At 25.9% G+C, this 25,512-nt stretch overlaps 6 protein-coding genes across 6 annotated transcripts; 2 read left to right on the forward strand and 4 right to left on the reverse strand.

The window, feature by feature from the left end:
• Window positions 1–3,825: 3,825 nt before the first annotated feature.
• On the reverse strand, window positions 3,826–7,085 carry LOC122848810 (NHL repeat-containing protein 2). Its single transcript, XM_044147152.1, has 4 exons — window positions 6,824–7,085; window positions 6,010–6,176; window positions 5,777–5,936; window positions 3,826–5,712 (listed from the first exon to the last, which is right to left on the reverse strand). Exons 1-4 carry the CDS (start codon window positions 7,083–7,085, stop codon window positions 4,136–4,138), a joined length of 2,166 nt encoding a protein of 721 aa, XP_044003087.1. The 3' UTR covers window positions 3,826–4,135.
• LOC122848812 (two pore potassium channel protein sup-9) lies at window positions 6,219–8,555 on the reverse strand. Its single transcript, XM_044147155.1, has 3 exons — window positions 7,950–8,555; window positions 7,740–7,866; window positions 6,219–7,675 (listed from the first exon to the last, which is right to left on the reverse strand). Exons 1-3 carry the CDS (start codon window positions 8,404–8,406, stop codon window positions 7,249–7,251), a joined length of 1,011 nt encoding a protein of 336 aa, XP_044003090.1. The 5' UTR covers window positions 8,407–8,555; the 3' UTR covers window positions 6,219–7,248.
• Window positions 6,322–6,711, reverse strand: LOC122848818 (DNA repair protein SWI5 homolog). The gene has a single exon (XM_044147161.1). It carries the CDS (start codon window positions 6,709–6,711, stop codon window positions 6,322–6,324), a length of 390 nt encoding a protein of 129 aa, XP_044003096.1.
• A 1,115-nt stretch (window positions 8,556–9,670) lies between the features above and the next one.
• LOC122848813 (putative carbonic anhydrase 3) lies at window positions 9,671–14,346 on the forward strand. Its single transcript, XM_044147156.1, has 6 exons — window positions 9,671–9,862; window positions 11,247–11,300; window positions 12,813–12,968; window positions 13,043–13,263; window positions 13,353–13,592; window positions 13,662–14,346. The coding sequence occupies exons 1-6, from the start codon at window positions 9,826–9,828 to the stop codon at window positions 13,848–13,850; spliced, it is 897 nt and encodes a 298-aa protein (XP_044003091.1). The 5' UTR covers window positions 9,671–9,825; the 3' UTR covers window positions 13,851–14,346.
• Window positions 14,009–17,837, reverse strand: LOC122848811 (anosmin-1). Its single transcript, XM_044147154.1, has 8 exons — window positions 17,392–17,837; window positions 16,828–16,955; window positions 15,753–15,945; window positions 15,309–15,668; window positions 14,940–15,142; window positions 14,705–14,849; window positions 14,335–14,537; window positions 14,009–14,254 (listed from the first exon to the last, which is right to left on the reverse strand). Exons 1-8 carry the CDS (start codon window positions 17,411–17,413, stop codon window positions 14,009–14,011), a joined length of 1,500 nt encoding a protein of 499 aa, XP_044003089.1. The 5' UTR covers window positions 17,414–17,837.
• Window positions 17,838–20,736: 2,899 nt separating this feature from the next.
• LOC122849433 (homeobox protein vex1-like) lies at window positions 20,737–22,470 on the forward strand. Its single transcript, XM_044148132.1, has 4 exons — window positions 20,737–21,018; window positions 21,081–21,324; window positions 22,036–22,275; window positions 22,348–22,470. The coding sequence occupies exons 1-4, from the start codon at window positions 20,765–20,767 to the stop codon at window positions 22,468–22,470; spliced, it is 861 nt and encodes a 286-aa protein (XP_044004067.1). The 5' UTR covers window positions 20,737–20,764.
• The last annotated feature ends 3,042 nt before the right edge of the window (window positions 22,471–25,512 follow it).

The following is a 25,512-nucleotide window of genomic DNA, read 5'->3' on the forward strand; positions in this document are numbered from 1 at the left end:
TAATAATAAATAAATATCACTTTTATTAATAGAAATAAATTAGTAAACTTCCCACGTATTTATCTATAAATAATAAAAATTTATCTATAAATATTTTCAACAAAAAAAAATAATAAATGCATTTAACAATTTTCATCAACATGATAATTTCACTTTGATATATTTACTCAAATTTTTTTTTTTTAAATTGACAAAAAATCCGTTATATTATGGTTAAAAAAAAAAAAAAAAAGTATGAAAAACATCGTATTTAACGCGTGACTTAACACCAATGTCAGACTTTATTCAGAAAGTAAATAAATCTTCACTTCAAGCATCACTGATCCTGAATGCGCAAACTCTCGACAAATATCATAATACTATTTTCAATCTTGATAATATAATTCTACGCACTGATAACACTCACTTGAATCATCAATTACGTCATCGATTAAATGAATGAATTAATTAAAAATACAAATAGAATAATTCTAAATATAATAGACAGGTGTAGTTTAAATAAAAATAAATAAAATAAACAAATAGCAATTATTTTTTAAATTTATTTAAATTATTTTAATGATTTTAAATAAATGCATGTATTCACATAAAAATGTGGTTTGCTATGGTCAAGTGCATAATTGTGCACAGGTACCACATGTCCCTGACAGTGTCACACACATCACAGTGACAGTGATGGAAAAAATAAAAATAAAAAATATCACAAATTGATTATTAAATCTGACGTTTGCAGATAATTATTTTTGACAATTTTTTTTTTTTCATGTGGTTGCTTTAAATGTCGACCGGTAATGAGAGTAAAAAATATCATGAATAAAAATTAAAAGAAAGAAAAAACAAAGGTCACCAATAAATAAAAAAAAAAATAAACTGATTTGATAATAACTAGTAATTTCTTTTCTCGTTTTTTTTTTTTTTTAAATATTTTTGGTGTCAGTATGGTTGTTTGTCTTGTTCGTGAGAACAAAGTCCAGACATAACGGTGTCCACTTTTGTCTCAGGTCACCTTACAAATGTATGTCTTTGCCAATAGGCTGAATTTATACTGAGTTAATCTGTCTATTTTTTCCTCTAAGTTCAAAGTATATAATGATGTATATAAAGATGTTAGTGATGATGTCAATATATGTCAGAATAAATAATAAATAAAAAATGAAAATATTTAAAAGAAATAACTAGTGCAACAAGGGTACCAGGCAAACAGGTCAATACGTGCTAACAAAACTTCCAATAAAACTTGACATGATTTTGAATAACCCTTATATACATATTATGTGTTAACTTACACATACAAATTATATATTGTGAATGAGATTTTTTTCTTTTTTTTTTTTTGCAACTGCTTAGTATGCAAAGAATAAATTCAACTTTGCCTGGCCCATTTTTAACTGTTTTTTTTTTTTTTTGTACTTTTAACTGCTTTTGTTTTATTTATTGTTATAGACAATACTTGTCTTAATAGCATCATCCTCATTATCATAACATGATGATTAATACAGAGCAATACTATAATACTGACAAATTTTTATCAAAAGCTTTTTAACGAAATTTTTGTTTCTTTCATATTTGAGAAACAAAAAAATTTATAATCTCTTGTTAATTTTTATTGCCTACTGGTTTTGTTGCTGGGCAATTTCCAAGTATTATTTTTTTATTTGCTTCGTCATTGTCGACATTTTATTACTACAATACCCATTCAATCAAATTAAGTGTTGCAAGTATATTTCTAAGTAAAATTATTTTCTTCTTCTTAATTTTTTTTTTTTTCTTTTTATGATAATATCAATTATCTTGAGTGATTGAATGAAATTAACTTGAAAAAAAAAAAAATGAAATATATTACTCAACAACGAAAAAAAAATATTAATAAACTCGTTAAACTTAATAATATTCAATCATTAAAATTTTCATGGAGTTTCGATATATCTACTTGTGTGTTTAATTTAATTTATTACCATCATTTGATTGGAAAGGCCTGTTATTTTAAAAAAGAAATATATACATTTCATTATGTCAAAAAAAAATATATCAAGTGTAAATAAAACATTTTAGTATTTTTAATTTTGTTTCTAGAAAAATAAAAATATATCAAGATATTTTTTTTACTCTTAAATTTGTTTGTAGTATATTTCCTGTGAATGATATATCGATTGATTTTTTTTTATCAAAAAGCTTATCTTTTTAAAAAACTAAAAACATAGAAATGCAATAAAAATTTTCCAGTATTTTTCCATCAATCAGAGACTCAAGACAAGAATCCTTGTAAGTGTATTGTGGGATCGAAAAAGATTAATGCCTCAAATAATAACAGCAATAAATATTTAAATAAAAAAAAAATGATAAAATTAATATGAAGCATCAGATTATTTCAAACTTAAAAAAAAAAATATAATAATTATATAAAAGACACAGTAATTTATATTTTTATTATTTTCATAAAATTAACAGAATAAAAAAAAAAAAAATATTAAATAAAGACTCATGCAACAATTTCCGTTTCCGTTGAAGTTGTCTCTCCCGTTAGTGATGTTGAGCATATTACATGAAAAATATTATTATTATTTAAATTTTGTATAATTGTATAAGTATAACTATACACAAATGTGCATAGAAGACTGATCATTAATTAACCAGCTGATATAGACACCGGGAATTCACATATTTACACGGTGTGGCGCCCCTTAACATTATGTGCGTATACCTGTTTGTGATACACGCATCAAAAAACGGGAGTATTAAATTCATTTTCACATCAAGTTATTTTTATATTTTTTATTTATTTATTTTGAAAATATATATATAAAAAAAAATACGTGGATTTATTAATGCGCGTGTGTTAATTCCTTATTTTTTATATGTTATATATTTTTGAAATAAAAAATTCTATATATAAAAATATAAAAAATAAAAATACATTGCCAAGTAGATTAATAGATTTACTTCAAGCAACACGAGCTTTTTTGTAATGTCAAACACGTATGATTGTCTAGATTATTGTACAGCTATTTTCAACTGATCACTTGAGTGTTTTTACATAAATTTTTTTACTTTTTTTTTTTTATTATTTACTTCACCGTTTATCTTTTGTATTTATTCTTGTATCTATTTTACACTTATGTTTACTGACACTTTGACATTTTTTTTTCTTTTTATTTTCTATGAGTGGATGTTAGTCTCTTGTTGTACTTGCGGATATAATTATTTAGCAAAGGAAAGAGTTCTTTATTTTATTTGAGAGAGAAATTTAAATGATTTTTGAATATTTATAAATTTATTCTAATAAAGGAAATTAATGGAATCTTGAGTCATCAATTTTTTTTTAGTCAAAAACGGAACTTTATGTGTAAAATTCTTGTCTTTACCGTTACTGTCTCTTTTTTTTTTAGAGACTGTAAAAATGATGATAATTTATTCATTGTATTTTTGTTTTAATTTAAATTATTGTGTCAAAATTTATATAATTGATATATATTTTTAACAGTTGTGAAATATATAAGGCTTGTTATTATTACATCATTTTTATATTGTCATTGATTGTGAAAAAATTGACCCAAAGATACTTGAGCAAGGAATAATTGATTATTAACATTTATCCAATTTAATTGTTTTTGTGATGGTTTTTTTTTTTCTAAATCTTGGAAATCAGTCGTAAATAAAATAAATGTTAGATAATAAAATCAGGGTGTTAAAGTGAAATTAAATCTTATTATCATTTTTTTCTTATCTTTGTCAAATTGTATTATACAACAAAATTAATCCAGTAAAATATAATAAATGTAGATTAAATTTTTCTACACTTTCTCCTTTATCATAAAAAAAATATAAAATTTTTAGTTTTTATTTCTTTATTATTTTTTTATTTCAATTATTATATTGTGCAATTAAAAATACATATTTTTTTTTTTTTTTGGTTTTAAAAATATTAATATTTTTCGTTGATTATTATTTAGCAAGCAACCCATTCTCATTAAATTCTCGTTAATATTAGAAATTAAAATGTTAAATTATACGTTGTGCGATACTGTAAGTAGATAGAAAGATAAAAAAAAAAAGGACATCAACTTATTCTAGAAGGCCAATTGTTTTGATTTTTTTTCTTTAGCTAGATGTGAATATAATTCTTCAAAAAAGATTACTATTTAATGAGTAATTCTTTTTGCACATTAATCTCTGCTGGACCATTTGATTTTCTAGATAAATCAAGAATAATTTTTAGTTTTTTTGGTATACATTCATCTGTTTTACAAACAATTAAATTCAATATGATATGTATTTGTCTTTGAGTATTTTCTTTTGGAATTGTTACATCAATTGATGAACCAAAACGTCCATTAATTTTTTTATTACTCCAATCATCAGGTAAAATCATTGACCAAGTTTGTGGTGCATCAGAATTAAATTTAATACCATCAGTAAATTTTGGATCAAATGATATTTTTAAACGTGCTTCTTCATTACTTATTTCAACTGGAAATTCAAATAATTTTTCCGGAATACTTTCACAAGTTTCTGGTAATGTTAATGATAAAATAGATATTTTTTTGTCTTTTCTATTAATTATTTTAATACAATGATTATTTGTATCAGCAACAATAAGATCACCAGATGTAGGAAGTATTGTTAAACCACTTGGTTCATTAAATGTAAAATCTTTTGATGGTTTACCAGCACCAAATGCAGTTGTACATTTACCATCTGGATCAACACATTTAATTTTTCCATTATATGTATCAGCAACGTAAATTTTATTTTCATTATCACACCATGTTACACCAAGTGGATGTTGTAGCTTTGCTGTAAATTTTATTCCATCAATATCACCATAATTATGTAAATCAGATGGATTTCTATCAGCACCAGCAACAGCACTAACTTTACCATCTTGTAAATGTACTCTTCTTATTGAGCTACTTTCACTATCAGCAAAAAAAATTGCTTTTAAGGATTGTACAATAGCTATACCAGATGGTTGTGCAAGACCAGATGCATGAGGATATGAATTATTTCTATTTTCTTCTTTACCACTACCAACAATTGCTGAACATGTACCTTTTTTAAAAATTTTATTTTTCCACCAAATTGTATCCTCTAAAAATAATGCCCATAGTTGATGAGTACCAGCAATTGCAATCATAATAATTGGTACTTTTTTACCATCATTTTGTTCATGATAATAAATTGCAACATCCCAAGGTGATGATAATACTTGTTCTTTACCATTTTTACCACCAACATAATCATGTCCTTGTTTTCCATTACCTGCTAATGTAGTAACAGCCCTTTTTTTCATATCAATTTGTCGTATTGCATGATTTTCATTATCAGCAACATAAATATAATCATTTAATACACAAACACCTTGAGGAGCATTAAAACGTGCTTCTTCATAATTTCCATCTTTAAAAGCTGGTGAATAACCACCAATTATATCCTCAACTTTTCCATCACAAGTTGATATTATAATTCTATTATTTCCAGTATCTGAAATGACAATTTTATCACCATTTGATGATGAAAATGATGTTACTTTACCAGGAAATAATAGTACATTTCTTGTTATTGGTAATAAATGTTGTGCTGGTTTCAATGGAAGTTCATGATTTGATATTTGTTTTTGTGATTTAAAATATGATAGTGCAACTTTTGTATAAATAAAAAGTTCATCACGATGACCCTCACCAACTAGGACAAACAAAGGCTGAGCTTTGGGACCTAAAATGTAATAATTAATAATTAAAAAATAGATTATATATAAAAATAAATCAATTTAAATTACCTAAAATAACAAGACTTGGCCAACAAACAATTCCAATGTCTCTCCACATTGATAATTTTGCATCATTAACAACAGGATGATCTATTTTATAACGTTGAACTGCTGATAAAATATTACCAGAATCTTTTTCATTAGAAAATTTAGCACTGTGAACTCCAATCTATATTAAATTAAATAATAATAAGATTGCTATAAATAATAATTTATTAAATATATTATTTTATAATACTAACAACAACAAGTCCATCATTTATTGTATATTTTTTTTCCAATGCATCAAGATCTGGTAAAATATGCATGCAGTTGATACAGCAATAAGTGAAAAAGTCTAATACAACAATTTTCCCAGCCAGATGCTCGGACATAGAAAGACCCTTTGATACATTGAACCATTCTAATCCTAAGACATAAAATAAACAGAAAAAAAAAAACACCATCAATATTACGTTGTTTAAGACAATTTTTTTTTTTTTTTTATTAATATTAACAAAATATATTATCATTATTTTTAAATACAAATAATTGATGAGTAATACAATGAATTATTATGAGTCACATGGTACATCAAAATCTTTTTGTAAACTGGCAATTGTAACACCATGCATTGTTGCAATTGCACCTAGAACAACTTGTGCTGCATCCTTGATGTCATTGTATTCATGAAGAGCATTCATTGTGTCCACCATTGAGGATCCATCATTTAATTCATTTTTAAGTTTAGCCAATTCATCATCTAGCTCTTTTTCATATTCTCGTAGTTTATTGGCTTCTATTTTTTCATCCTCAGTCAATGGAGCATTCAACGATCTCTTCATGTCTGGAGTTTGTTTTATTTTTGGTGTATTGACAGTCAAGCTTACATGTTCAGTGTTCATTGGCTCTTGAATGTTTGGTGTTGTTGTTGTTGTTGATGTTGTTGATGATGTGTTTGACATAATGATCACGTGATTTGTTTATAAATTTGTATTTAGGTAGTAGTAAATTTATAATAACACAATAATTATGATAATTATAAGATTAAGTAAAAATTGAAATTTATTTATTAACCTTTTTGAAAATTGTTGACACAATTATCACTGTCTGCCCACTTTTTAATATGCTTAAGTACAATTTTTTCTTTTTCTTTTTCTTCACTTATTGAATTTAATGTTTTACGAAATTTAATACATTCTTGTGTCAGTGTTTCAATTGTTTCTTGTAAATTCATTTTTTTATTTTGTTGTCCACACCACATACCTCTAGATGGGCATGGAAATTTAATATTTTTTAATAATAATTTACGAATTGAAAACAGCTGTCTCATGGTCATAACTAAATTCTACATTACCAACTGGTAATAATAATAATAATTATTATATTTATCTTAAAAATTATCTGAGATAATATTTAAATATATATAATGTAATACATTTTTTTCTTTTTAATTAATTCATAAAAATTAAATGTTAGATTAGTTTTAAAAAAAAAAAGTATTAATCTGGATTTGATCGACAACAATTAACCATTCTTTGTCGAAAATCTTCAAATGCATCAATACAATCTTCACGAAATTCTTTAGCTTTAACACGTACATCTTCTCTCATGAGATTATAACACATTGCCACTAATCCAAGACCAAATAATAAATAAACAAAATTTATAATAAGTTTCATATGACTACCACTTTTAGCTTCTACAATATTAGCACCTGGTACAAAATCACCCATTCCAATTTTACACAATGAAGTTACACAAAAATATGCTGAATCAAGATAACCCCATCCTTCCCATTGTGCAAATGTTATTGTACCAGCAAGTATATAACCAGAAATTACCCAAAGACAAGCTGTTGATGGTACAATTATTCTTCTTCCTGGTCTTTTTCTACCAGTACATTCATGAAACCAACGATACAGCCATCTTAAAAAATTCGAAAATAATTATGTAAAATTTAATTTTATTATTAATAATATATTTAATTTACCTAAATGTTCCAGCAAGTACTTTTCCCATATTTAAAAAATAAAGTACATAAAGTGGTATACCAAAAATAGCATAGACAACTGTTGCACCTTTACCCCATGGTGTTCTTGGTACCATATTACCATATCCTATATTTAAAAATAAATAAAAAATAAAATTAAATAATCAGTTATTCACCAATATATATATAAAAATAATTAAATATTCTTACCAATCATTGTAAATACTGATAAACAATACATAAGTGCTGCTGGTAATGACCATACTTCTTGTACTGTTTTACCATTATAACCAGCTTTAACAGCATCAACAACTTTATTTTGAAATTCTTCTAATATAATATCAGTATTTTTTTCAAATGCTAATTTATTAAATACATTAATACGTTGATCAGCAACAGTATTATTCCATAATTTACCAGCATAATTTCTACGTAATTTTAACATTTTTAATACATGTGGATATTCTTCTTGTGTTTCAATACTTATAAAACCAAATGCACCAACAATAGCATAACCAACAACAAGACCACCAACACCAACTTGTGTACACATAAATGCAACTAATTTACGACAACAATCTTCAATTCTTTCTCTTGGATCAACACCAGCTGATGTACTTAATGATTCACGACTTCTCATTGATGTTCTCATTGGCACTCTTGCCATCTTTACATCAATGATTTTAATTGATTGATTTTTTTTTTTTTATCTATTAATCAACTTAAAAATTATAATTATATACTAAATTATTATTAGTATTATTACTTTTTTTTTAATGCTTCAATAGTTTGACTGAGCCTAACTGTGGTGCTTGTCTTGGCATCTTTTCTCTACTGTTTTACTGGTCCTCCTCCACACGGTTATTTTTCTATTTTTGTCTTAGCTCTGTATAATGATGATGCCTTACCTCATAAACAAGCACACTTGAATAAAACCATTTATTAATGCTAGCTTATTCGATGTTAGAAATAAGTTACGGTCAATGAATGCTAAAGAGATGATATATATTTTTTTTTTTTTTTTGCATTTTCATTTAAATTTTATTGAGAACGACAATTGATTCCAAGCCAAGTCATTATGGATTTTTATCAAATCAATTTTTAATGAGATTGATAAAATTATGAGATTGTTTATCTCAAGGTTTTTATATATTAAATTTCGACTTTGTAAAATTTTTCTTTTCAATCATTTAGTTATTTTTATATAATGATTAAAATTTTATGACTCAAAGAAGCAGACTAAGTGTATTCTGAATCATTTGGTCCATCCGTTATTAGTCAAAATTTAAAAGTTCTTCAGCTCTTTGAATGAAATATTTTGATAATGTCTAAATGAACAAGGATTAAATTGACCATGTGATTCTCAGTAATATTTGACGGATGTGTTATCATAAAATTACGCATTATAAATTCGTTAGTTATTCATTGGGTTTGTCAATTGTCTACACTCAATGAGTATACAATAACCAGTATTTATTTTTATTTATAAATCAATTTTTAAAAAATTAATTGAGTTTAAAAATACTGTGGATATTTTTTTTCTAAATTTAAAGAAATTTCTCTTTAAAATTCATTATAAAATCTTATGAAAAAAATCATCAACAATAAAATATAAATAAAACATATAAAATATCAAATTATTATCTGAATAATATTTTTTTTTTTTACTTTAACAAACATTTACTATTGATTTAAAATATCTGTTAATATATTGTGTACCAATATTGTTGTTGACATTAGAGAAAAGTAGACAAAAGATAAAAGTTGTGGTAAAGTTAAAGTACATATACAATATGTATTATGTACACCTTATTGTTCTGATTGACAATTCAAATGGTCAATTGTCTGATACACGTTACATTTATTAAAAAATACTTGGAATACATATATCTCAGGGGTTGAGTTGTTGACCAAGCATCAACTCAATCAACTCAGTCGTCGGATTACCGTCAAACTGCTCGGACGTTATCAAAATCCACCTGATTTGTTTTTTTTTTTTTCATTTTTTTTTTTTCTTCAATCAGTATTTCATTAAATATTCGAAAAAAAAAAAAAAAATTATTTTAATTACAAATAATACCTCAAAATGCAGTGGCTAATTACTTTGGTATTTTTAATCCTAGGTATGATAAAAATTTATTTAAAATAATTTTTATAATTAATAAATTATTTTTCTAGATTTTTTTTTTTTCACACGAGCTTTTTTCTTGGCATTGAAAAGATGCACTTGTTTTAATGGTGATATTTTTTTTTTTAAATTAAAAAATGTGTATACTATTAAATTGTGATTGAATAATGATATAGAAAATAATTACGAAAATTTGCGGGTCATAGATTCATTAACGTCAATAGAGCACAGAGATCATTGCTGGCAATGACCATGATACCACACTTGATAGTACTCATTGACCATGAAGACTGATTCGTAATTGCCTCTTTTTTTTTTTTTTTTTATATAACAATTGTTTAGCAAGGATCTATCCATCTTATTCAAATCGAAATGCAATACTGTAAATTGATACATCTAAGAAATCATTAGGATCATATCGAATAATTACTGGAAATATATTGTGAATGATTATTTAGGCGGAAGAATGATTTGACATTGTAATTATAATGTTTGAAAAAAAAAATATTATGCATTGTCAGATTGTTGGATGATTGAGATGTCGTGTCAAAGAAAATTAACTTCATTTGATTTATTTTACTATTATTTTTTTTTTCCTTGTTTTTTATCTAATGACAAGAGTTGTTTAAAAAATTTTTTTAATGACCTATTACATGACGATGATACGAGCATAGAAATATAACATTATTACTTCTTCATATGAGTTAATGATTTTTTTTTTTTTAATTATCATTACGACAGTTGTTCTTTATAATTAAAAAAATGGCACGTTTTATAAACGAACAATTTTATACTCACGTATATTTTTATTTATAAACAATTTTATTGATTTTAAATATGCTGCATAATATAACAAGGAAATGTATTTTATTATATTTTTTTTTTCCTCAACAATGAATTTATTAATAAGCTTTAATTAAATATCTTTCTTATTATTATTGACGTTGCAAAAAAATTAAATAAAACAATATTGTTGATATATCACGTAATTTTTTTTTGCCATTTTTGGTAATACTATTTGTATGATGTACTTGACCATCATGACAATGAAAGGTAAAAATAAAAAAAAAAAATAATAAAAATAGAATAAATTAGCTGTTTGTGTCCTACTTATTCGTGTGATAAATCTAAAGTAATTTTTGCATTAAACATTTTTCTTCAAAGTGTCATTGAGGATGCCCCACATATTAAAGTATCAAAATGTCTGATATCAAGTTTACAACATTTAAGTATACATGTAAATTTTAATAACCTTTACCTACCAAAAAAAAAAAAAGTTTCAACATTGTTGGCAAACGTAACTAGGACAAACACTGTGTCTTTGAAATTTCGTTGCATTGAATTTAAATGATATATATTATTCTCTCAAATTATTGCAGGTATTCATGTTACATTGCAAAGTCCAGATGGATGGGGATACACAGATAAACATGGTAAGTTTTTTCTCCTGATTATTTGAAAAAATTTTTTATATCTTATCATTTGTTCGAATGATGTGTGTCGAATTTGTATGATGAGTAATCACTTTGTAAATCACTGTTTTTTCTACTTGTTTATACTTATTAAATATAAACTGCATTTAAAGTAATATATTTTTTTTTATTGTGACCCTCAAGCTGACAATTCATTTTTCTAAAAATATTATATTGAAATTTATTTAAATTTTATTTAAAAATTATTGTTTTTTTTTTTATTTAATTAGAAATAAAATATGAGATAATAATTCAGGCTATTTTTATAAATTTAAATTTAACAACACAATTGTACTAAAACTTTATCATTATATTTAAATATAGCTACATTTATTGTCGTGTGGAAAATTAAAAAAAAATCAATCAATAATATTCATGCATTATTAATAGTTTGACTACGTTATCAGACATTAACCTGAGTCATTTTTTTTTTTGTTCTTGAATAAAGAAATTTTTGTTTTCATTCAATTCGAGGTGAAGGTTACGTAAATATTAGTATTTATTTGAAATTGATATTGATCTTCATGTCAAGAACGACATAAATATATCGAAAAATAAAAAAAAAAAATGATGAATTAAAATCTATTACATATTTTTGTTGGATATATAAATAAATGATGTTGAATATTTCGATATAGCTTGTAGAAGTAATTTTTTTTTTTTTCATTTAAAAAAAAATTAACTTTTCTAAAAGTATAATTTGTCGATAATATATTATCTAATAATGAATAATAAATATCAATTTTAATAAAAATCATTTTTTCTTCCTCAACATTAAAATTCTTTAGCTGAATAAAAAATAAATACAATTGACTTTTAATTTTTTTAAATAAACTTACAATAAAATAATCTATAAATTGCTAATTATTTTGCTGCATATCATTGTCCTGAATTGTATACAATTTTTAAAATTTAATATCTCTAATTGAAATCCCAGTAATAGCTAGACAAAACAGAAATAATCTGGTTGTGAAAAAAATTAGTTAAATTTATATTTAACTTCATTTAAAATACTCGAGTAATTTTTTTGGTCAGCAATTTAATTCAATTAACCATTAAAATAAGCAACAAAGTTTATTCATATATTATAAATAAATTCAAGATAAAAAAAATGTTTCTATTATTTGTCACGTTATTACGTTAATCATCATGCATGTTTTAAAGTTGATTATTCATACTATCATTTAACAACATAATAAAAACAACTGATAATTTTAGGTAGGGATTATCGTACAGTATATATATTTTAACTTATGACTTGACCAACTGACTAATTGAGGAAATGATGCGCCAGTGAATAGATTGAATAACTGCCAATTTACGAATATCCTTAGTTGTTTGACGCCGTTCCGTTAATAAATATTCCCCTGAATGTCATTTAAAAATTTTATTTTTTTAATTACATTTATCATTTATATATAATTGATAATTTTTCATACTTTTCTCATTAATTTAATAATAAAAAAATAACAGGACCAAAAACGTGGGAAGGTATTTGTCAACTTGGTACTCGTCAATCACCTATTGACATTGTTGATGATGACACCCTTGAAGCTGATTTAGGACCACTTGAATTTATAAAATACGATCATCTGTATAATGCAACAGTCACAAATAATGGACATACTAGTAAGTTTATTTAAAAAAAAAAAACACTTGTTTGATTAATATTTTAAAATTATTGATTACATTATTTAAATTAGTTCAAGTTGCGTTGAAAGGACAGCCTTTGTTATCTGGTGGTGGATTAGAGACAAATTATCAACTGGATCAAATGCATTTTCATTGGGAAGCTGAACATACAATTAATGGTTATCGTGATCCATTGGAGCTACATCTTGTTCATTATAATAAAAAATATAACAATTTTACAACTGCTTTAAAACATGAAAATAGTATCAGTGTTGTTGCTGTTCTTTTTGAGGTAATACAACACAAAAAATAAACAAGTAATTTAATAATTTCTCTACTTAGAATTAATTTGGCTAAATTTTTTTTCGATATAAATTGCAGAAAAGTGAGGTAGATAATAAACACTTACAGCCAATAATTGATGCTGCAAAACAAGTATCAAATTGGGAATTAAAAAGTAAAATAGATATAGATGTACAAGGTACAGTACTTCCAACATTATTTATACCTGCTGATAGAACAATGTATTATCGTTATGATGGATCATTAACAACACCAACTTGTCAAGAAATTGTAACATGGTTTATTATGACTGAAAAATTACCTGTATCTGTGTCTCAGGTTAGTAATCAGTTGGTTCTCACATTTTAAATGTATTATTATTTTTTTTTTCTATTACTTTTTTTACAGCTTCATGTATTGAGAAATATTAAAAACAATGAGGGTCCAGTAACAAGTAATTTTAGACCAACACAAAATCGTTATCATCGTAAAGTTTATCATCATCTGCAAGGTTATATCTCAAGTCAACAAAAAATTTTATCAAATTCAGTTTACATAATTTTAATTGTATTTTCAAATATTCTAGTCTTTTTATAAAATTAAATTATAAAAAATTATCATTAGGATGATTTTATTTGACATTTGTCTAGTCTTTAAAATCGCCAAATATTTTAGCTGTTTTTTCTTAAAAATAAGCTGATATTTATGACAAATTAAAAAAAAAATCAAAATATTATTTTGTTAATACATGCACATCAAACAAAATCATTATTAATTTTCTTAATTCTAGCTTTTCTTCTTTTACATTTGAACGTTTCAATTTCATTTTGATTATTATTATTTTGACGTTGTTGACAATTTTTAGTTATAAATTCAATTTCCAATGTACGATAATGAGGCCAATTTTTAGATTTTATTTGTTGTATATCATTAGCAATACTTTGAACATTAACAACATATGTACAATTTTTTCTCAGGCCTTTGATATTATAATGTGTTTTCTGTTAAGAAAAAAAGAGAAATAATAATGTTTTTATAATAATTATAAATAAATATATTAAAATAATAAAGTAATACTAACTTGAGTGATATATGTTTTGGCAACAAGATTTTGCAGAGTTGATGATTTATCTTGTCGCCAGCTAATATTATAACTTCCAGCTAAATTATCAACTGGCCATGCTAAACGTGCCTCAATTTCACTTTCACATTGGCAAATTAAACGCTTCACTCGTAATCCAGCATCATGTTTATCACATCTTCCCGTTTGACCCGTGACATCCACTTTATTTAACAATTAAAAAAAACATTATTTAACAAATTAATTATTATCTTTTCAAAATTAAACAAATTCATTTATTATTATTGTTTTTTCAATTCAAAAAAATTTTTTTAATCAGTCGACAATCATTTATTTGGCTTTCTTATTTCTTACCTATTTCTTACATTACCATATTTCGCGTAATCCGTGCTGTTAAAGACTTTTGATGCTTTTTTTGATGCCAATTTACGACCACCATACAATGACACTGCTTGAACTTGCAAAAAATATTGACAGCCAATTTCTAAATTTTTTATTTCATAGCAATTTTTATCCTAAAAATAATAAACAAAAAAAACAAAGTTATTATCATTAAAAAATTTATGAAAAATATAAGTACAATATAATAAAATAATTAAACTAACTTTTGGCACACTTCTGTGATTAACGAGAATTGAATCATTAGTAGGACCACGAATTAAACGACTCCAGTATAGCTTGTAAAACATAATTGGTACATCAGAAGGTGGTTGTTTCCATTTGAGTAATATTCTTAATTTACCATCATCTGAATGAACACGTGCCCCGCTGAGCGACAGGTTTCGTGGCTCACGTGGACTTTTTGGTTCTTCATTTAAACACATAAAAAAATAATATACAGTAGCATGAAAAAAAAAAAATGAGAAACAAGAATATGCAAGAATAAAAAAGAAATAAAAAAAAAAAAAAAGTGTTAAATTAAATCATTAAAAATGCATAGAGTCATTAAAATAAAACATAAATATATTATTCACCTGCGGTTTTAAATGGTATTGAAGGTGGTGAATATCCTTTTGAGCCATATTCATTAACCGCAGCAACACGAAATTGATACCAATGACCAGTTTTAAGACCTGAACGTATTGATGTATGTGGTTTACTTGAAAGATGACGCACAAACCAGGAACTTAAACGTGATTCTAAGTAACGTGGTCCCAATACGTGACGTTCTTCAACAAGATATCTGATACTTGATTGCTCATCATACATCCAATCTTTTTTAGCCTTTGTACTTTTAATAATCATATCTTTGCTTGTTTTAATACCCCAACTAAGACTAATCATGTTACTTTTTTCACGACGTATTTCAATGTTATCTGGTATCGGTGGTAAATCTAAAAAAAAAAAAAAAACAAAAAAAAACCTTGTAATAATTTGTTATTAATATATTATTGTATATATATATTTAAAATTATTACCAGTACGTTCATCCAGACCAGTTGGTTTCATGCAAGTTATACCACAATCATTTATACAACATTTTGATAAATCAGAACATTGTGAATCACTTGAACAAGCAACAAGACATGCAGCTTCAAATGGTGACATTGAATTTTCCTCAGGACAATAACCTGGTTTTGTATAGTTGGTTATTAAACAATTCTCCATGCACTATAATTAATAAATTTTAAATTCATGAAATATTTTATACCCTTTTTTTTTTTTGTTGTTAAATATATATAGAAAAACAAGAGGGGATAATTAAAAAAGGCGGAGTACAACGATAACGGATATGATAATATCGAAATTGGTATTTTTTTTTTCTACCGAAAATTTAGTGGTATATATACACGTGAGCTTTGCAAGCATATCCTTTTATTTATCTCATTCTATAGAAGCTTGCTTTTTTTAATTTTCGTTTATTTTACAGTGCAAGTTTTTTTGTTTTTTTTTGTTTTTTTGCATTCGGAACATATTATTGCCAACAATAGCAAGGAGAAGCATAAAAACTCACACGGTTTTATGGAATACATACTGGGCATAAATCGTATCCCGAGGCTCTTTTTCAACGGGAGAAACAGGTTCGCTTACTTATTGGCCTACTTTTTATAGTGGCGCGAGAAGCCGCGATGCGCTTCCCCGAATGAGGCAAAGACCAAAGAGGAGTATAGAGGGTTCTTCCCACAATCTTAAATATATATATGCGATCTCCTTCTTTTACAAATCAGGCGTGAAAACCTGTTTTACGATAATGCTGAGGAGGCTAAGGATTATGTTCCTCTTTTTTATTTATTTTTTTTCAATTTAATTTTTTTTTTTTTAAATCTTTTTTTTTTTTTTTTTGCATTCAATCTTGTGTAACGAGGGATGAGAATAATTTAGGATTAAATTTTTTTTTTTTCTCTTTGATAAACTGATGCAATCACTTATCATTTTTTTTATTATTTCTTTGAGCTTTGAAACGAATGAAAAAATTGCATAATTATAAAATAAAATAATCAATAATTTTTGCATTTAGATGGTTTTTAAAATGTTATTTTAAATTGTGGTTACCTCATCGATTGGTGAGTATCCATCGCATTTTGAGTCACATCTAGCGACCCTCATTGAATCATATTCCTCGGTGTATTTTGACCAAGATGCCAGGCAACCGGGAAATAACAACCACCATGGCCACCATCCTAAAAAAAAATTAAACAAATTTTCTATATTTATTTTCTAAACAAACGTTATTCAATTCATGAGTTTATCACTAATACAGACAATTAATTTTGACTAAATATCATGAAAAATTTGAGCCAAAAATTATTCATTATACGACAAAATTTTTCATGTATATTTATTGAGTAATTTTTATTTTTTTTCTTGTTGAAATTTGATGCCAATATTGCTTACAGAGAAAGTCATTGTCAAGGCACGTTTTTATACTTGCGATTCATTCATGAACTCAATTGAAAATATAAAAATTAAATATTAAACAAAAATTTTAAAAAAATAATAAAAAGTTTAAATAATTTTTTTTTTGTTTCGATATACAATAAAATTACATAAAAAAAAAAAAAATCAAAACAAGATTAAGTTATATAAATAATAATAAATAATATTTAATATACGTACGTGTGTTTATTGGCGTGATCATCAGGCAAATAAAATGAGGGAAATAAAAGGTTGCGGGGGTGTAATATCCGGTGTGAATAAAACCGTGTAAAATTTTTAAATAAATATATAATTAAAATTTAAAAATAATATGAAAATTTTGTAAACTGATCTATCGATCAATATGAACCCTTTTTTTTAGTCAAATCTAATATATAAATAATTGTTAAGAGGCAACTCGCGTAGTCAGACTGGCGCCTATCAACTCGATGCGTTTGAAACTGGGATCGAGTTCACTTTTCTGACCGGTCGATCCTTGCCTCCAGCGTCTCCTACTACTGCCAAACATCCCACACCACCTCGTTTCCACCACCCGGACTTAACCACCACCATCATCATCCTCTTCCCTCAATCCTCTTTTCTCTTTTACCTCTTGCTCTCATCATGAAAGTACACAACAATCCATACACTTTTTTTTTTTTTTTTTCACTTCCCTTCAAGCTCTACAAATATAAATAAAATTTTTAAAATTCATTACACAACAAAGTAGAACGAAAAAAAAAAAAAACACCCTCACAAAAATCAACTAAAAAAAAAAATTAATAATACATATATATTACAAAGTTGCAATGTATTTTTGTTTAGCTTATTTTTTTTTTGTAATTATAATTTAAAAATATGAGGGTCTTTAATGGGGCGGTATGCATCAATAGTTTTATTTAAAAAAAAAAAAAAGGGGAATACTCAATTTATTAAACACATAGATAGCTCTCATACACATTCACACTAAAATTGATTAATTTTTTTTTTATATATTTATTTATAAAATTCACATAAATATATTTAATATACACTTGTTGTAAAATTTAAAAAAAAAAAATAGCCAAATACTTTTAAAAAAAAAAAAAGCACAAGTAGATGTATCATTAATTTATCTGTGCTTTTTCCAATTGTAAAAATTATTAAAAATATTTAATAATAAATATAATGATAATATTAATGTAAATAAAACATAAATGGCATTGACCTGAATCAATGAGTAAAGCGAGTGTGTATAATACCCTTGTTTAGCGTTTGCATTATAACTGACCATGAATCGGTGCTTTAACCCGACAAACATTCCTACCGGGTTCTCACTCATATATATATATACTCATGTATTATATATATTTACAAGTACATACAATACAAGATGTTGGTAACGCGATCTTCTGAAGCGTCCACTCCAATTTCAGGATCATGGTATTGGTGGTGGTGGTGGTGGTGTGGTTGGTTGCTAAATATATATATGCTATATATGTATATATAATGTTGGCCTAACGACAAACATTAAATGATCACTAATCAATAACTTGTAAAGCTGTGAAAGCGGATATCCTTATACTACCCACGCATCTTTAACATTTATAATTAACGATTTACCATTAAATCAAGTTACACACTTTGTTGTTTTATGTTTATAATTTATACTTTGTGTTACACTGTTAATTTTTTTTTTTTATAGTATTTTTATGTTATTTTTGCATGAAGCTTGAATATATTGTTTTTTTTTTTTATGTTAAATATGATAATATATTTTTAAAAATTATTTGTTAATTATTTTTGACATTTTCTTTCACTTCTAGGTATTCCTTCTAGCTTTTTACTTTCAATAACTGGCTCAATAATTAGCCACCATACAGCAAAACATAAAATTACAAAGCCAATGATAGTGAATATAATTTGTTTAATTTTTTGACGATGACATGAACTATTTTCTAACTCTCTTGCGGCATGATGATCAATGTATGCTTGTAGTGTAACATCAGCAATTCCTTGAATTTTTTAAAACAATTAATTTGTTAATTTAATTAATTATTTTTTTATTTTTTTGAGGGTATATTTACCTGGAGTTCTCCAACGATTATCCATGTTAATTTTAATAATTATGATGTATCTGTTTTTAAGCAGTATTTAGATCCACTCACTTACTCGATTCAACATCGACTCATGCATGAAATGAAAATGATCATCAATTGCCAGAAGCTCAAGAGTATTATGAAAAATAAAAATAAAAAAATAATTTACAATTTATATATATGTTTTAAATTTTATAACCAACTCGTACGAGTATCTGGTTGATTACATTCTGTTTTTAAACAAATCTCTTTCCTTTTTACTCTTCTACTCATCAGTAAAAATATATATTTAATTTTTTTTTTTTTGATCTCTCATCAAAATATACATACCTCAGAAACCAGATCCCCATCATCAAAACTTTTTGGATAATAAAAATATTAAATTATAATTTTATTTTTATAGTTAAAATAAAAAAAAAAATTATTAATTTTATTTTTATATTACAAATCACTCTTCGCTTGTTAAAAAATCTTGAATATATATTCCCACAAAAAAAAAAAAAAAATCATGATTATTATGGGGACGAGAATGTTTGATATAAATCGGGTGGTAACACGTTTACATTTCAACGCCTGGTATTCTCGTCACTTTTTAACAAGTAATTACAAAAATTAAAAAATTATAATTCTCACGATTTTCAAGACATTTAAAAAGAGTACAAATAAAAATTACATGTACTCTATACAAGTAATTTTTTACTCAAGATATAAATTGTCATAGATTGGAAATTTATCGAATTTCATTTCCTGTATACTTGAATGATTTATGGAGCCATAATAAATCTGTGTTTTGATAGTGCAGGACCTGCGGTGAATCCTTGTTTATGTTGACTTAAGGTTTCTCAACTTTCATACAAATTTATGGGCATCTTGACGTAATTATTATACTGAAAATAATATACTAATATTATTATTTTAACCCTGTATTTTTACAGATTTATAAAAATCAAATTAAATGTCGTTGACCTAATAACTAAAATCAAATTTTTGCGTAGGCTGTAAATTAAAGAAAAAAAAAAATTAGACTGGCTAAATGTTGATTCATACATATATTAATAAATAAAAATTAAAAAAAAAAAATAATGAACATCTTTGGTGAACTGAAAAAAATCAAGATGATGGAGAAAAAAAAAAGAAAAGACCGCCCACTGTGTCAGTATCACTGTGTCTTTGCATCATCACTGGTAACAATCACAATCATAATATATGATGGGACATGCCCTAAACTTCTCAGATTGGTTGAATTTTTTTCAGTATTAAGATGAGCAAGAGGGAAAAAAAAAAAAAAGAGTCCCCTCCGGTGCTAATTTAACAAATGTTACTCCCACGCATTAACCAAGATTTGTCCACTGTCTTTTCATTTAATTCATTCATTATCAGTCCGACACTTTTGACATTAACAAAATTAATTTCATTCAAATATACATATTTAAAAATAACCCCATAAGTATTTGTTTATTATCTTGTGCTGAAAATGTTAATTTAAATAATTTATAATGAATTCAAGTGTTGATAAGTGTCTTGTATTTAATCAAGAATCATTTGAGATACCAACAACTTCACAAACATCATCATCATCATCATCTGGATCATATCATATACAAATAGTTGATATTGCATCACGTTGTCCACCAAATTACGAACATTTTTGGACATATTCCAGTGTTAATGAAGCAGTACATAGTTCTTCATCATATTCTCTGGAAACTTACCAAAATACTGACTCAAATGAAAATATATATTATCCAAGGTAAATAGACACACATATTAAGTGTCTCCATAAATTATGTCATATAATTTTAATAATTATAGATGGGATTATTCAAATGATATTGATCAACGATCAACAATTAATCAATGTGACATTCGGGAATGGGATGTATCAACTTATTTGCCAGTATCAACAGTACCAATTTTACAAAACTATGATCATCGAGTGTCATCAAACGGTAATAAAATTCCTTCAGTTGAATTGGACACGTCTGGATCAGTAACAGATAATCACATGGTGCAATCACATCAATCCAAATATGGCAAGTTGCTTATGAGCATAAATGTATACAGATGTATCAACTCTATATACAACATAATACTACACAATTATACCCACAAGTTGACAACTCGAGGTTCGAAATAATAATTTTATGTTTACTTTGTAGTGAATTTACTACAGACGTACAACTTTTTTATGTCTTTACTGACGCCTGCAGCCATAATCAACCCTATTTAGCCTAAATATTTGCATCATTATTATCTTTATCACCAAATGTTCACCAAGTTTATCAACTGTTTTATTTATTTTATATTTATAAATTTTTAACGATCAAAATAATGTTGATAATAATAGTCTTTTTAATTTTATGCTAATGGATTATTGAAAAGAAAAAAAAAAAATGTGTGTTTTTAATACAGACCTGTTTTAAAGCACCACCGACAATGTGGATATACCAGTAACTGTTTATTTTTGTTGTGGAAAATACACTTGAAGTGATGCCTTTTTTTTTTTATTAAAAAAAAAATTTTCTTGGATTCTAAAGCGGTTTAATTTTTTTTTGAAGTTTAATAAGAAATAATTATGAAATTTAATTTGTTTTATTTCGTACAAATTAATGGGATGATGAGAGGAAAAAAATTTCTTTTTTTTTAGTTAGATTTTGTATTACGTCATGTGGTTTATGCCGCTGTCGGCATTTAAAAACTACTTGATTTAGATCTGTGATTTTAAATAGTTCAAAGCGAGGTCTGCACGAGGCATCACTTTAGCTAGTTGTGGAAAAATAATATTAACATTAAATGCTCCATAAAATTATTATTTAATTTTTTTTGGTTGACAGAATCTTTAAAGAAAAACGGCCGCGTTTGTCAAGGAGGAAAACCGAGAAAAGAAAGAACAGCATTTACAAAACAACAAGTTTGCCATTTAGAGTATGAATTTTCACATAGTAATTATTTAACACGACTACGAAGATATGAAATTGCTGTTGCATTAGATTTAACAGAACGTCAGGTAATAAAATAAATTTAGAAATTAATTGACTCGAAATAATAAGGATTATAATAAATTTTTGTATTAATTCAGGTCAAAGTTTGGTTTCAAAACAGAAGGATGAAATGGAAACGTACAAAAAATTCGACTAATCATCAAAAAATACAAGAAAATATTATTGGGGAATCTGAATTGCAAGATGATATTGATAGCTAGAACTATGCCATTTAAAAAATAAAGAAATATTGTATCCTGAGAGTATTATTTTAAATAATAAAAATGAATAATGTGAAATGGTGTAACAAGAGGTATTTGGTGTTTTATGAAATTTACCTCTCTTATTTTTATAATTCCCTAATAAAAAAAAAAGTTGTAATATTTTAAAAATAAATTTTATTTCTTTAAAAACAATTAGAAAAAAAAAGTGGCGGGATTAATATTTTAACAGGATCATAGAACAGGCAAGGAGGTATTTCAATTTATTTTAGTTAACCTCTTACGTTACCTGCTCTCCTGATATTTGAATAATAAATTTTAATTCTTCAAAAACCATCAGAAAAAAAATAGTGGCGGTATTAATTTTTTTAACAGGATCAAAGAACAGGCAAGGAGGTATTTTATTTTATTTCTAGTTCACCTCCTGCGTTACCTGCTCCTCTGATATTTTAAAAATAAATTTTATTTTTTTAAAAACAATTAGAAAAAAAAAGTGGCGGAGTTAATTTTTTAACAGGATCATAGAATGAGCAAGGAGGTATTTTATTTGATTTCTAGTTCACCTCCTGCGTTACCTGCTCTCCTGATATTTTAAAAATAAATTTTATTTTCGTGAAATCCATTAGAAAAAAAATGATGGCGGGATTAATTTTTTAACAGGATCAAAGAACAGGCAAGGAGGTATTTTATTTTATTTCTAGTTCACCTCCTGCGTTACCTGCTCCTCTGATATTTTAAAAATAAATTTTATTTTTTTAAAAACAATTAGAAAAAAAATAGTGGCGGGATTAATTTTTTAACAGGATCATAGAATGAGCAAGGAGGTATTTTATTTTATTTCTAGTTTACCTCCTGCATTACCTGCTCTCCTGATATTTTGAAAAAAATTTTTATTTTTGTGAATTCAATTAGAAAAAAAATAGTGGCGGGATTAATTTTTTAACAGGATCATAGTATGAGCGAGGAGGTATTTTATTTTATTTCTAGTTCACCTCCTGCGTTACCTGCTCTCCTGATATTTCAAAAATAAATTGTATTTCTTGAAAATCAATTAGAAAAAAAATAGTGGCGAGGTTAATTTCTTAACAGGATCATAGAATGAGCAAGGAGGTATTTCATTTAATTTCTAGTTTACCTCCTGTATTACCTGCTCTCCTGATATTTTAAAAATAAATTTTATTTTGGTAAAATCAATTAGAAAAAAAATAGTGGCGGGATTTATTTTTTAACAGGATCATAGAATGAACAAAGAGGTATTTCATTTGATTTCTCGTTCACCTCCTGCCTTACCTGCTCTCCTGATATTTTAAAAATAATTTTCATTTTCTTTAAAGACAATTAGAAAAAAAATAGTGGCGACATTAATTTCTTAACAGGATCATAGAATGAGCAAGGAGGTATTTTATTCGATTTCTAGTTTACCTCCTGCATTACCTGCTCTCCTGTTTTTTTAAAAATAAATTTTATTTTTTAAAAAACAATTAGAAAAAAAATAGTGGCGACATTAATTTTTTAACAGGATCATAGAACAGGCAAAGAGGTATTTCATTTAATTTCTAGTTCACCTCCTGCGTTACCTGCTCTCCTGATATTTAAAAAATAAATTTTATTTTTCTAAAAACAATTAGAAAAAAAATAGTGGCGAGGTTAATTTTTTAACAGGATCATAGAATGAGCAAGGAGGTATTTTTATCCGATTTCTAGTTTACCTCCTGCGTTACCTGCTCTCCTGATATTTCAAAAATAAACTCTATTTCTTCAAAAACAATTAGAAAAAAAATAGTGGCGAGGTTAATTTTTTAACAGGATCATAGAACAGGCAAGGAGGTATTTTATTTTATTTCTAGTTCACCTCCTGCATTACCTTCTCTCCTGATATTTCAAAAATAAATTTTATTTTTTCAAAAACAATTAGAAAAAAGAAAGTGGCGGGGTTAATTTTTTAACAGGATCATAGAATGAGCAAGGAGGTATTTTATTTTATTTCTAGTTTACCTCCTGCATTACCTGCTCTCCTGATATTTCAAAAATAAATTTTATTTTTTTAAAAACAATTAGAAAAAAAATAGTGGCGAGATTGATTTTTTAACAGGATCATAGAATGAGCGAGGAGGTATTTTATTTTATTTCTAGTTTACCTCCTGCATTACCTGCTCTCCTGATATTTCAAAAATAAATTTTATTTCTTTAAAAACAATTAGAAAAAAAATAGTGGCGGTAATAATTTTTTAACAGGATCATAGAACAGGCAAGGAGGTATTTTATTTAATTTCTAGTTCACCTCCTGCATTACCTGCTCTCCTGATATTTTGAAAATAAATTTTATTTTCGTGAAATCAATTAGAAAAGAAATAGCGGCAGGATTAATTTTTAAACAGGATCATAGAATGAGCAAGGAGGTATTTTATTTTATTTCTAGTTCACCTCCTGCATTACCTGCTCTCCTGATATTTCAAAAATAAATTTTATTTTTTCAAAAACAATTAGAAAAAAGAAAGTGGCGGGGTTAATTTTTTAACAGGATCATAGAATGAGCAAGGAGGTATTTTATTCGATTTCTAGTTTACCTCCTGCATTACCTGCTCTCCTGTTTTTTTAAAAATAAATTTTATTTTTTTAAAAACAATTAGAAAAAAAATAGTGGCGAGGTTAATTTTTTAACAGGATCATAGAACAGGCAAGGAGGTATTTTATTTTATTTCTAGTTCACCTCCTGCATTACCTGCTCTCCTGATATTTCAAAAATAAATTTTATTTTTTTAAAAACAATTAGAAAAAAAAAGTGGCGGAGTTAATTTTTTAACAGGATCATAGAATGAGCAAGGAGGTATTTTATTTTATTTCTAGTTTACCTCCTGCATTACCTGCTCTCCTGATATTTTAAAAATAAATTTTATTTCTTTAAAAACAATTAGAAAAAAATGTAGGGGAGTAATAATTTTTTAACAGGATCATAGAACAGGCAAGGAGGTATTTTATTTATTTCTAGTTTACCTCCTGCATTACCTGCTCTCCTGATATTTCAAAAATAAATTTTATTTC

The sequence above is a fragment of the Aphidius gifuensis genome, linkage group LG2 (assembly GCF_014905175.1).
Source record: "Aphidius gifuensis isolate YNYX2018 linkage group LG2, ASM1490517v1, whole genome shotgun sequence".
NCBI classification, from domain to species: domain Eukaryota; kingdom Metazoa; phylum Arthropoda; class Insecta; order Hymenoptera; family Braconidae; genus Aphidius; species Aphidius gifuensis.

Bases quoted from the DNA above. Each gene is read 5' to 3' on its own strand.
- LOC122848818 (XM_044147161.1), bottom strand. From the start codon at position 6,711: ATGTCAAACACATCATCAACAACATCAACAACAACAACAACACCAAAC.
- LOC122848813 (XM_044147156.1), top strand. From the start codon at position 9,826: ATGCAGTGGCTAATTACTTTGGTATTTTTAATCCTAG. The intron at 12,969-13,042 runs GTAAGTTTATTT...TATTTAAATTAG, and splicing joins CACAAATAATGGACATACTA to TTCAAGTTGCGTTGAAAGGA. The intron at 13,264-13,352 runs GTAATACAACAC...TATAAATTGCAG, and splicing joins TTGTTGCTGTTCTTTTTGAG to AAAAGTGAGGTAGATAATAA.
- LOC122848811 (XM_044147154.1), bottom strand. From the start codon at position 17,413: ATGATCACGCCAATAAACACAC. The intron at 15,143-15,308 runs GTGAATAATATA...GTTTAAATGAAG, and splicing joins AATACCATTTAAAACCGCAG to AACCAAAAAGTCCACGTGAG. The intron at 14,538-14,704 runs GTAATGTAAGAA...TGTTAAATAAAG, and splicing joins CACGGATTACGCGAAATATG to TGGATGTCACGGGTCAAACG.
- LOC122849433 (XM_044148132.1), top strand. From the start codon at position 20,765: ATGAATTCAAGTGTTGATAAGTGTCTTGTATTTAATCAAGAATCATTT. The intron at 21,325-22,035 runs GTATACAGATGT...CACTTTAGCTAG, and splicing joins AGTTGCTTATGAGCATAAAT to TTGTGGAAAAATAATATTAA. The intron at 22,276-22,347 runs GTAATAAAATAA...GTATTAATTCAG, and splicing joins TAGATTTAACAGAACGTCAG to GTCAAAGTTTGGTTTCAAAA.
- LOC122848812 (XM_044147155.1), bottom strand. From the start codon at position 8,406: ATGGCAAGAGTGCCAATGAGAACATCAATGAGAAGTCGTGAATCATTA. The intron at 7,867-7,949 runs GTAAGAATATTT...TTTTAAATATAG, and splicing joins ATCAGTATTTACAATGATTG to GATATGGTAATATGGTACCA. The intron at 7,676-7,739 runs GTAAATTAAATA...GAATTTTTTAAG, and splicing joins GTACTTGCTGGAACATTTAG to ATGGCTGTATCGTTGGTTTC.
- LOC122848810 (XM_044147152.1), bottom strand. From the start codon at position 7,085: ATGACCATGAGACAGCTGTTTTCAATTCGTAAATTATTATTAAAAAAT. The intron at 6,177-6,823 runs GTTAATAAATAA...TTTATGTCTTAG, and splicing joins TGTCAACAATTTTCAAAAAG to GATTAGAATGGTTCAATGTA. The intron at 5,937-6,009 runs GTTAGTATTATA...AATTTAATATAG, and splicing joins TAAATGATGGACTTGTTGTT to ATTGGAGTTCACAGTGCTAA.